Source organism: Arachis ipaensis, chromosome B06, assembly GCF_000816755.2.
Source record: "Arachis ipaensis cultivar K30076 chromosome B06, Araip1.1, whole genome shotgun sequence".
In the NCBI taxonomy this organism is placed as follows: Eukaryota; Viridiplantae; Streptophyta; class Magnoliopsida; order Fabales; family Fabaceae; genus Arachis; species Arachis ipaensis.
This window is the reverse complement of record NC_029790.2, coordinates 38,687,827-38,700,842: the sequence shown is the minus strand read 5'-3', so window position 1 is coordinate 38,700,842 and position 13,016 is coordinate 38,687,827. Positions and strand designations below refer to the sequence as shown.

At 34.1% G+C, this 13,016-nt stretch overlaps 1 protein-coding gene across 1 annotated transcript; it reads left to right on the top strand.

The window, feature by feature from the left end:
* Nucleotides 3,736–6,896, top strand: LOC110263740. The gene is made up of 3 exons (XM_021105505.1): nt 3,736–4,241; nt 5,550–5,819; nt 6,648–6,896. Exons 1-3 carry the CDS (start codon nt 4,215–4,217, stop codon nt 6,894–6,896), a joined length of 546 nt encoding a protein of 181 aa, XP_020961164.1. The 5' UTR covers nt 3,736–4,214.

Here is a 13,016-nt window from a genome sequence, read left to right as displayed (position 1 = left end):
AAATCGAAACAGCATTGTGAGATTTAGGTTCCTATGCAAATCGAAACACCCTTGGTCGATTTATTCATTATCAACGTAAATCTAATAGGGGTCTTTCGATTTATGTGAAGATACACAAAGTTTCCATATAAATTAAATCTACATGATCTGTTTCGATTTATATATATATATATATATATATATATATATATATATAGCACCTAAAAGATAAAAAAGTTAGTTACTCCCTCACAATTATGTACATATATACAATTCAAAATTTTTTCAGAGTCTGGACCATATAAGAAGCCTCTAATTTGACGTCCAGACTAGCCTAGTCTTCTAATCTGATCTCTTGAAACATAAAAGTGAGAGTCTAAGAAAAAAAACACTAAATTGGAGAGCTGCCAAAAGAAGATGCTAATGTCGCTACCAAATCGCTAACAGAAATCAAGTCCAAGATCTCTATATCCATCTCAAGATCCTCATCATCCTCAGAAGTCAAATTCACAATCTTTATCTCCTCGATGTCCTCGTTGTCAGATAATGATGACCTTTGATGTACTTTGGGGACTATCATCACTGTTGTCGCTTGCAGAAACTATACCACTAGGAGAAATTTGCTCAACTGTTGAGGACTGACCAGAAGCTGCGGCGAAAGTTTCGATAGGTTCTATGGTGAAATGGTCAGAGGAAGGAGTAAAAAGAGACTCTATCAACATATCCAAATCTACTGGAGGAGACTTAGGAATGTAGTCATCAGCGACAGGACCAAGCTCAGGTACTATCTGACCATCCTGCTGTGCTGGAACAAGACCTCCATGCATGTGATCAAAAGGATGATGGACAGAATCGAGATGTAACCAAGATAGCGGAAAAGCATATAGGGCATCAGGATCAAAGAGATGTGAAGCTAGCAGGTGCGAAAGGGATGATCTCTAACTACGTACTTACGGACTCGAGGCTTCGCGGCCACCACATAGAAGCTTTGAAGGATAACATCCTCAAACACATAAGGCTGCTCGAGTTCATAAAAGATGACATCCGTTTCCATCTGAAGCGGGGTAGGAAGATAGGGGATAAGAATGGGAGAGTTCTTAGTAGAGTCGGGGTTAAACAAGTTAATTTGCTTTTTATATAACGGATGAGTGTCCCAGATCAAACCGATCACAACAAAAGAACATAGGCAAACAACAAACAAAAGCAAACAGCAACATAGAACGAATTCAAAACACACAAGAGATATGTGCAAACAAGTATGATGCATGTCTAGCCCTAGTGCAGGTAATGAACTCATCCGTCGGTTTTTAACCCGCGCTCGATATTACATCCTTACGGACATTGTCTCTCGTTGCCATTGCTTCGGGGTATAGTGCCCGGTACACTCTGGGTTATAACGCCTGCATGCTCTTGGGCTATAGCGCTCGTACCAATCCCACGATTAAAGTGATGGGTCACACTCTTGGGCTATAGTGCCCTTACCATTTTTTGAAAAATCGCCGGATAAATCGATGACAAGAAGAGTAATTGGTGTAGCACTTCCAACCACAATTATTTCATCACATAATCAAATGCCTTTCAAGATATAACAATTCCTTATCTAGAATTCCACAATTTCTCTAAAATAATCAACTAAAACAGAGCGGGTCATGAGATTTAACTTTATAATAACTTTTTTGGAAATCTCAGAGTTATGTTTAAATTCTATAAATACTTTAAAAATGCATAAATATGCTCACTGGATTAAAATACATAAATATGCTTAAACTTTGAAAAATGGCATATTTTGCAAGTTACTTTAATTGAATTAATGTACTTTAAAATTACTCTAAATAACTCTGAACTTCTATAAAAGAGATCCAATCTTCACTGGTTACTTTATAAATTATTCAAAATATTATACGAATTTTGAAATACCCAAAACTTCATTAAAATAAGTAAATTGGATACGGTTCTTCCGTTTTCAAAATAAAACTTTTTTTTGTTTAATTAGGGTCATATTTTTTTCAAAGTCGTCTTCCACTTTAAACCCCCTTTCTTTTTGCAAACTAATTATTTTCTTCAAAAACCAAACTCAATTAATTTCAATAAAATTCATATATTTATAAATAAATAATTTTTATTTATTAAATCTTTCTCAAAAGCTAAACTTCTTCTCCTTTTTACTCGAAACCTCCGTTCAAAATATTCATTTTAGTTATATTTAATTCCAAATCAACATCCGACCAACAGAACTCAGTTACATACTATTATATAACTCATATTTTAGACAAGTATTCAATAACAATATCCCGGTTCCAAATTTCTCAACATGGCCGAATCACAACAACAATTTCAACAACAATTCAGGTAAAATTTCAACAGCCAACAATCACAAATTTGAAAAACAGACATCAACAGACAATATTCCAACCACATATATCAATTAATTCATAATTTTAACCGATTAACGAGTCAAACCTTACCTCTGTAAAACGTAGAACACACAAGATACCGGAGGAGGTTTCTGATCGGTCAAACGGAACAAAAACATCGAAAACTCGGTGGTTCTTCTCCTCCCTTGATTCGACCGAACTGGTTCCTGGCAAGGGCAGTTCCACTTCGCGATTCCTCCGAATAAAACGCACATCACCGTGTAGAAGAAGAAGATACGACCACTTCTATCGGAACAGAATTTTTTTGGGGGTCACGGATCTCAAAAATTCAAGCTCGGAAAGTCAAAAATCAACCAACATGCTCGCTTTTATCTCCATGCATGCCTCGGCTATTTCTTGAGGAAAGAGAGAGAATTGTGTGCTTTCATATAGCTTGATTAGTGACTAAGTGTCACTTAACCAAGGGGAAGGAGGCATGCGTCGCGACACGTAACGCATTAAGTGCTGCATGTCGCGATTTTATACTGTTGAGTCAGCGAGGGTAATTATTTTTAAATATTTTGGAAAGTAATTAAGGTAATTGAACATGGTAAAAACTCAATTATTAATTATGTCAAGTGGTGGTATTTAGTTAAAATAAAGATTGAGTAAATTACTAATGTAAATGACATTAGTAAAGCCAAGCTTTTTAAATCTTCCGGGTCCAATATCAAGTGATCATCTTTCATCAAATAAAATTAAATAATAACATAATATTAATATTATATTATTATTTATTTTATTTAAAAATCGCAGAAAAATTATCATAGATAATAAAACCTAAAACTCGCATAAACGAATATATTGCAAAAACGAAGATGTTAGAATAAACATATACTACCGTATTCATATCTGCCATAAATATAGACACTAATCAAACAAGGCCTTAACACATACACATTGATGCACGCTATATAAACAAAGTTGAGATAAGCCTCAATGTAGTCCCTGAAGTTACACTCGAGCCTCATAGTAGTCCCTGAACTTAAAAGTTCCTCAGAGTCATCCCCGAACTTGCACTTCGGGACTCAAAGTGGTCCTTCCGGCAATTTCAGCATACGTGGCACAACCGGAAAGCTTAGCTGGCAGCGTTGGTGACACGTGGGACTCACAACGGCTAGCTGATATGGCAGAGTAAACTCTTCCGACTCAATTTATATTATTATTTATTAAATTTAAAAATCGCAGAAAAATTATCATAGATAATAAAACCTAAAACTCGCATAAACGAATATATTGCAAAAACGAAGATGTTAGAATAAACATATACTACCGTATTCATATCTGCCATAAATATAGACACTAATCAAACAAGGCCTTAACACATACACATTGATGCACGCTATATAAACAAAGTTGAGATAAGCCTCAATGTAGTCCCTGAAGTTACACTCGAGCCTCATAGTAGTCCCTGAACTTAAAAGTTCCTCAGAGTCATCCCCGAACTTGCACTTCGGGACTCAAAGTGGTCCTTCCGGCAATTTCAGCACACGTGGCGCAACCAAAAAGCTTAGCTGGCAGCGTTGGTGACACGTGGGACTCACAACGGCTAGCTGATGTGGCAGAGTAAACTCTTCCGACTCAATTTGGTCCCTCAGGTGAAGTTAAAAACCTAATCCCCTTTTTTGAAGGCCACATTGTTCACTCTGCTGTCTCCTCATCGGTGCTGTGTTCTTCTGTTCTCCCTCTCTGAAGCCCGAAGGTTATGGCTAGCACGAGCAATGCAGCTGGGAGCTCGAACAATCCACGATCGTTTGGAAGCATCATGAGGAGAATGAACAGAAACAGAGAAGCTCGTTTGCCAAAAATGAAAAAAAAATCATGGGAAGCCTGGTTTCTCTGAAAGAGGTAAGCCAAAAATGAAAAAAAATGTGGTTCCTCTATTTTTTGATATTGTTGTTAATCTAATATTCACAAAAGTTCAGGCCGTTTTTTTCGATTGTAATTGGTGGTTATGAACGCCTCTGTTCTGTTCTCTGTGCTAGGGTTTGATCACTGCTAGCTTTCATAGTGGTTTGGCCAAGAAAATTGTAGAGTAGGAGTGTTTCTTGTGTTTTGATGATATGAAAACGTGTTCTTTATGTGTTAGGGTTTACTGCTCTTAGTGGAGGAGTTTCCAAACTGTTAATGTGTTTCAGGACAATGACTCTGATCAATGAATTTGTTAAACAGAGTTTGCATGATCACAGTAGAAGTAAAGATCTTTTGGGAGTTAAAATTTTTTGTAACTCTGATAATAGATTCTGAATTTAACTGATTTACCTAATTGCCTTTCTTTGTATTGGGTTGGTTCAGTTAAACTGAATGTAATATGTATGCTGTTTAGTTAAACTGAGTGTGTGATCATAAAGGATTCTTGCATACATAAGTTAGAGTAATATAAAGTAATAAGTTTTTCAATTGCTAATGAAGTTAACTTAGCTATTGGAATAGTCAAATTGTTTGATGAATTTGGTCTGGACTAGTGGATTAGTTGTGGGAAAGGGTATGTAAATTTGAATGGTTTGATCCACCAAGATTGAAGTTAGTGTCTAGAGAACTGCTATCCTTAGTTACACCAAAATAATATTCTTGATTTCACACTTTCTTATGTTCACATGACACAAATCATTAGCAACATGATCAAAATAAAGGTGAAATATCATATAATTTAACAGTTAACAACTAACAAAGTTAGGCACTCTATTCAATACCGTGGTCCACAATAATCTTTTCTAATAAAAATTTTGAAAAAAAAATCACAAAATAATAGAAGACTTAACTTATATTGTTAATTTGAATATAGTGATAATATAGCACAGTGAAATATTAGAGGGAGAAGGAGAAGTAGAAAAGCAAGGGAGTGGTGCTTTTGTTGCCAACTGTCAAGTAATGAAAAGGAGAGAGTGAGAGTGATGATGAAAATGGTAGAAGAAGATTAGGACTGAATCAATGCTATGATATGAAGAAGATAACAAATACCATTTAATGAGCTTTCATTAACTACTATTTACCATTACTATTTCTAGATGGTTTTTCTTGTTTCATCTCCACCTTCAGTGTTGTATATTATTTTATTGTTTTCTAGGGACTATTTTGATGTCACTTATATAACTGTAGGGACAGTTTTGCTGCCCGAAAACAACTATCTGACCCCTTCTTTGGTATCTGAAACAGGGCCTTATAAATGCAGTTAAGGAGGTTTTTCCAGATGTCCATCACAGATTCTGTGTTTGGCATCTGTGGAAGAACTTCAATAAGCAATGGAAGGATCTCCAGCTTAGAGGGCTACTTTGGGATTGTGCAAGGTGTACTAGCCAAGATGGCTTCCTTGATATCATCAAAAAGATTGAAAGGGTTAATAAGGAAGCCTGGGAGTATTTGAACAAGTGGCCCTATGCAAGGTGCAACACAGGGAACTGCTACAAGACTTGCAAATTTCATGAAGTTTGTGTCCAACCCTGGATTCAAGGCACCCAGACACAAAAAATGAATATTAGGATGATTATGTTTAGGAAAAACAGGCTGTTTTTTTTTTTAATCTATTTTGCTGATGTTGTTTACAATGCCTAAAACATTGTCCCAGTATTGGGGATTTTAGAATTTGAATTTTATCAGGTCAATATGTCAACAACTTTGATATACTTAGTGTTTTGGCTCTATATTGTGTCTTTTTTGAGTCAAACATTACCAATATGAATTATGAATTATGACTTTATTGAATTGAGTTTTCTCAACCTTTTGTTTATATCTTATTCTCTGTTACAAACTTAAGAGTAGTTCAAATTCTGTCCATTTCTATTTCATTGAAAAGAAGTCCAGGAACAAAAGTATGCATATAATCAAACACTTTAATTTCCATTTCTTTCAAACAAAAGGATAGGAACAAGTACATGAACAAAGAATGCATATAACATGCATGTCATTTGTTTTTTTCTAGATACAGTTGACCCTGCTGTCTATCCAGCTTTAATACAAGAACGCCAATTACAATCAGCAGCATGAACACAAACATCAAAATTCCCCCCATTTTTAGAACCCTAAATTCAGCTTCTAATTTACCAAATTTCCAAGCCATCTTCATCTTCCATTCTTCATCATCAACTGAATGTCTTGTTCTATCATCACATGGCATGGCATCTTCCAAAACTTTATCAACCCACATAAACAATCCACACCATTTCTTACCCACAGTCTGCACATCAAAGAAAATTCAATCAGCAAAATTTATATCCATAAATACAGCAATCAACAACAATAATACTTACATTGTAGTTCAGGCAACCTAGGAACGGTCTCCCTAGATTAGAATCTGTCCCTGACCACCGCAGCACCGGTCTCGACCCGCAGGCACACCATTCTGGCAAACGAGCTTCTTTGTTTCTATTCATTCTCCTCATGATGCTTCCAAACGATCGTGGGTTGTTCGAGTTCCCAGCTGCATTGCTCGTGCTAGCCATAACCTTCGGGCTTCAGAGAGGGAGAACAGAAGAACACAGCACCGATGAGGAGACAGCAGAGTGAACAATGTGGCCTTCAAAAAAGGGGATTAGGTTTTTAACTTCACCTGAGGGACCAAATTGAGTCGGAAGAGTTTACTCTGCTACATCAGCTAGCCGTTGTGAGTCCCACGTGTCACCAACGCTGCCAGCTAAGTTTTCCGGTTACGCCACGTGTGCTGAAATTGCCGGAAGGGCCACTTTGAGTCCCGGAGTGCAAGTTTGGAGATGACTCTGAGAAACTTTTAAGTTCAAGGACTATTATGAGACTCAAGTGTAACTTCAGGGACTACATTGAGATTTATCTCAAACAAAATTTCATAGAAAACGTTGTGCATGCTAAAGATCTTTTTAATTGATCTTTATTTTGCCAATCATACTTTATGATACCTTTATCATATAATTGATCACAAAACAATTTACCCCCATCAAATTATCTTTATAGAATGCACATCATGAATTTGCTCACAACAAAATGTGGTTGCGAAAAAAAATTTAAAAGTAACAAAATTAAAGCAATTCACCTCGATCGGCGGAAAGATCATGTCGTCCCAATGATTTGCTTGCTCCTAATACGCGTGAATTACACAATCTGGTCCATTTTCGACGTATACACCCTTGATACTTTTGTTTTTTTAAAGGAATAAACCCTCTCAATTTCTTTTAACAATTGAAAAAGTAAAGTATAATTTTTTACTATTAATTTTATAAATAGGATCAAAAATAAATATAAAAAAAATAATAAAAAATTAAAGATCACATTTTACATTCTTAATTTTTTTTTAACAATTGAGATGATCCATTCGTATTTTTTAGCCTTAATTCAAACCAACAAAAAATATTTTACTTGTTACATTTTTTTATGGAAATTAAATGATTCTTGTTTCGCTTTGTTGTGAGGTCATAGGCGGCGTAGATACCAATTATGCCAAATTAGTATATCAAATTCATTGTCTTTCAAAAATTAATTTTAAAAAAATTTAGTCATGCAAGATTCGTTAGAATTCATATTATTTGGCATAAGTTGCCACAACATGAACAAAAACACATATTCATCAAGTAGTGATGCATGCAGCTTCATCTACACATATTTGGATCATTATTCTTAGGTGGCTACTCCAATGAAGATTTTATAATTGTCATCATGTAAAAATATTTCATTTTGACCATTTGATGATAGATTGTAGGGCTTGATTTTTATTTGAAGTAAAAGTGTTATCTTCATTCAAAATGTTGCTAAACAAAAAAGTTACACTTTTTAAACAAGGATCATCATGAGAAGATGTTTTTGGCATCTTCACGGGAATAGTTGCCTTATTCTTATTCCCCAAATTCTTAGTCATGAATGATTATGGTGATGGATAGATGACATGGATATTCATATTCACACGTCTCATCAGTTGTTTGCTATTCTAAAAAGTATGATATCTTGTCGTGAAATCAAGAGTCGTACTCAGTATATTCGCATAATAAGCATTGTTCTTGTTCTAAACGTAATTCCTTAAACCTTATTTTTGCAACAATTTTGTCTATTGAAAATATGTTTGATTCGTGTTTTCATTTTTTATTTTTAGTTTTGGTATCTTTTATTTTCAAAATTTTGTAATAAAGGGAGTAAAAACATGATTTTATTATATTAATTGTTTTTTCCTTTTTTAAAAACAATTTTTAAAAACAGAAAATATTAAAAGTAAAAATATAAACCAAACAGACTCTAAACCCCTTTAAACAAATGTTATTTTCAATTATATGAGCTTAACTTATTTTAAGAAGATATATAGTATTGTATGAAATTCGAATTGATAGCTCATTAATATTTTAAAGAAGTCTCGCAATTAAATATTTTGTTAGTTTTTTTAATGTATGAAATAAAATATATATTTTTTTAGTAAATTTTTTAATAAAATTTTTTTAATAAATTATTAATTTTTTAACAACATAATTCGAATTATACCCTGAATAATTCGAATCAGTCAAATTCGAATTACTTAGAAACGCGTGCGTGAGTGTAGTTCGAATCACCCTGATTCGAATTACTGTGTGTAATTCGAATAAGGTAGATTCGAATTAGTGTGTGCGTGTGTTTGTGTATAATTCGAACCCAGCTGGTTCGAATTATGTAGAAATGGAATTCGAATTTAGCTGGTTCGAACTACATATAAAAGTGCATTGGTGGATTCATGAAGCAGTTTTCGTTTTGGTTGATTCGTGTAAACTTTTGCTTCCCTTGGCCTATTATTGTGATTTGTCCTTTTTTTTTAATAAATGATTTAATTATTTTAATTATTAAAATAAATAATTTGTAGCGTATTTACCAAAGAGAGTACATAAAAAAATAAAAAATTTTGTCAATTAAAAATTATATCTTAGTTAAAAATTTAATAAACAAATTATAACTCAATCAAAAATTTGAAGTATTATTATTTGAATTGATTTAGTGTAAATCCTAGTAAAAAATTGTGGTGGATGGAGGTCAATAAGTGGAAGAAGCAATCATGTTAATAGTGGGTGCTGGGTAGTTAGAAGAAGATAACCGCGTTAATAGTGGACAATTATTTGAAGTTAAAAACTCATATGCAGTGGATTTCACGTGAAAAGTTGATAACTGAGAGTCGTTAGATAATTTGACTGATTTGACTAAATTTTCATCTAACAGTTCTCAATTATCAACTTCAAGTAAAGTCGACTGCTCCTGAGTTTCCACCTTATTTGAAATTAACTGTTTATCTTTTCTATTATTTAAAATCGTTTATCTTCCTTGTTATTTGAAACGTTCTATTTTTAAAAAGTTGGTCCAATTTAAATTATCAATATTTTTTATTATTTTTAAAAATTATATTTAATTATTTATAAATACATATATTTCATTTACACTGTAAATGAAACAATTTTGCATGAATATATGAAGATTTTCTATTATGTAAATTAATAAATACACTACAAATTATTTATTTTAATAATTAAAATAATTAAATCATTTATTTTAAGAAAAATCCGGCCAAATTACTGGCGCAAGTTAGCATGTTCTTTTTTTTTTTCTGGTCATGGCCAAATAGGCTCGGGTCGAGTATAACCCGCCCAATCTACAACTGAAAAAAGCTCCAACACAATCTTCTTCCTCGCGCAGCGCTGTCTTCCTCATTAGCCATGCCGTTCCCTCCCTCAGTCTAGTATCAGTTGCCACCTGCGGCCTCCACTGAAGGTTGCATTGATACCGCGCAAGCCCGTTGCTTTGTTCCTCCGCTTCCGAGGATCGTCGTTGCTGCTTGCTGGTTGTCCCTCGCTGTGCTTGTGTTTTTCAATCGCAAAAACTTCACTTTTACTATTAACCACACACCGTACAATCAGATTCTGTGTTTCTTTATTTTTTAGTGCACTTAATGAAATAACGAAATTGTGAGTCAATGCCAAAAGTGTTCTCTACCTCTTTGGCAACTGTCTTTCCATGGTTTTCTTACCGTGACAAAATCTCATTGTCGCCATTAACAGCATCGGCCATTGTTGGTGGAACATCTGGTAAGGCCTGTAAGGAGTGTAATAAAAATTTAAGGATGGTAGTAAACAACATTTATAGAGATCAATTTATAATTGCAAAAACTAGAAATATCCGCTGTAATAGAAGATCATGATCTCCAGAAAGTTTGTGAATTGACATGTCTAGCTTTGGTATATGGTAAATAATAAAGTATATTTTTTTTAAAATTTGCCTCACATATTACTTTTTATATTTGTGAACCGGTCCTCATATTTTTTATTAATTTCTTTCTTTACTTGGTCTATCAAGATATACTTTTCCCACCCAAAAAAACTCCAACTCCTTAAACCTTATTTTTGCAACAATTTTATCTATTGAGAATATGTTTGATTCGTGTTTTCATTTTTTATTTTTAGTTTTGGTATCTTTTATTTTCAAAATTTTGTAATAAAGGGAGTAAAAACATGATTTTATTATATTAATTGTTTTTTCCTTTTTTAAAAAACAATTTTTAAAAACAGAAAATATTAAAAGTAAAAATATAAACCAAACAGACTCTAAGCCCCTTTAAACAAATGTTGTTTTCAATTATATGAGCTTAACTTATTTTAAGAAGATATATCATATAATGATTAAAAATTTAAAATCATGTTTGTCACTACAAGTTCTATAAAAATGGAATGGAACATTTGTCTTTTTTCATCCCTGCTAAGGAAAGATACCCAAGCTCTCTTAGATATTTTGTGTCAAGTTCTAGGAAGTATATCTACTAGATTAAATCTCTGCGTTAAGCGGTGTTATAGGTAAAATTCTTTAGTGAAAGTAGAATGATTATTAATGAGTTCTATCTCAATTTTTTTTGTCTAGTATTAAAGTTGATTAAATTACTTTGACAATTCATATATGAAAATTTATATTCAAATGAAAAAATAATGACAAAATTTATATCAAGTATTTTGTTAAAACGAATTATTATTGTTAGAAACAAGACATTAAATTGGAGAAAACTAAAGGGTTGTGTATTATTCAGAGTTGTGTGTAAAGTACAATGTACAAGAAATATATATAGGTGCTAGAAGAATCAGAGTAATAAAAGTATACAATCCTATAATTAATATACAGATATGCTATGTAAATATAAATGATACTAATTGATCCAATATTGATTCTAATTTATTCTCTAACATCCCCCTTCAAACTCAAGTGTGGGAGTTAAAGATACCATCTTCAGTTTGGATATCAGAGTCTGAAAACGAGTCGGATGATGAGTCTTTGTGATGATATCAACAGTCTGATCCAGTGTTCCAACAGCGATGAGACGAACAACATCAATAAGGATGTGTTTCCGAACAAAATGATAATCAATCTCAATATGTTTAGTGCGTTCATGAAACACATCATTATGGGCAATCTGAATAGCACTGCAGTTGTCACAAAAAACATCAGTTGGGGATGACTGCGGTGCACCCAAGCCTTCGAGAAGCTAACAAATCGAGACAACCTCAGCAGTGGTGTCAGCGAGAGCACGGTATTCAGCTTCCATGCTTGATCGAGCAGTGAATGTTTGCTTCTTAGCTCGCCAGGAAATGAGAGAGTCGCCAATAAACAAACAATAACCAGTAGTAGAACAACAATCAGTGGGATCACCAGCCCAATCAACATCTGAGTACGCCCGAAGGGATAAAGATGAATGTGCAGAAAAATAAAGGCTATGAAATAGGGTGCCTTTGATGTAGCGAAGAACGCGAAGAACTGTCGCATAGTGAGTAGTATGAGGAGCCGACAAGAACTGGCTAAAAACATTAACTGGATAGGTAATATCTGGTCGGGTGACAGTTAAGTAGACTAGTCCTCCAACTAACTGTTGATAGAGAGTAGGATTATCCAAAACAGTGCCATCCATAGGAGTAAAACGAACATTAGGCTCAAGAAGAGTAGACTTATTGCGACTATCTGTTACACCGGCTAAAGTAAGAGATCTGAAGCATACTTGGCTTGAGAAAGATAGATACCATCATTTGTGGATATAACCTCGAGACCAAGAAAATAACTGGGAGAACCAAGGTCCTTCATCTAAAAAATACGGTGAAGGGAGGCTTTGAGATCAGATATACCATCAACATCATCTCCAATAATGATCATGTCATCAACATACAAAAACAGAAGAATAACTCTGCGTTCACTTTTACTAATAAAGAGAGCATTCTTATGAGGGCTGCAAGTGAAATCGAGATTGCATATAGTGGTGCTGAACTTGTCAAACCATTCGCGAGGAGCTTGCTTAAGACCATAAAGTACTTTGTGAAGGAGAAAACTTTGCTAGGAGGACAAGGATAACCCGAAGGGGTTTCATATAGACCTTCTTTTTTAAATCTCTATTAAAAAATGCATTCTTCATGTCCATCTAACTGAGAGACTATTTTTTTACTGCAGCAATGGCAAGAAGAGCTCAAACAGATGTGACACGAGCAACAGGAGCAAAAGTCTCTTGATAGTCAATACCATACTCTTGCGTACAATCTTGAGCAACCAATCGTGCCTTATAATGGTAAATAGAGCCATTAGAGCGAGTCTTGATCTTGTAGACCCATCTACTTCCTACAACTTCCTGATTAGAAGGAGGATCAACCAAATCCCAAGTGTGCTTTTTCAAGTGCTTGTATTTCTTCC

Coding starts and splice junctions, on each gene's coding strand:
- LOC110263740 (XM_021105505.1), top strand. CDS start 4,215: ATGGGAAGCCTGGTTTCTCTGAAAGAG. Junction 4,242..5,549: donor GCCTGGTTTCTCTGAAAGAG/GTAAGCCAAAAA, acceptor TATCTGAAACAG/GGCCTTATAAATGCAGTTAA. Junction 5,820..6,647: donor AGACTTGCAAATTTCATGAA/GTTTGTGTCCAA, acceptor CTTACATTGTAG/TTCAGGCAACCTAGGAACGG.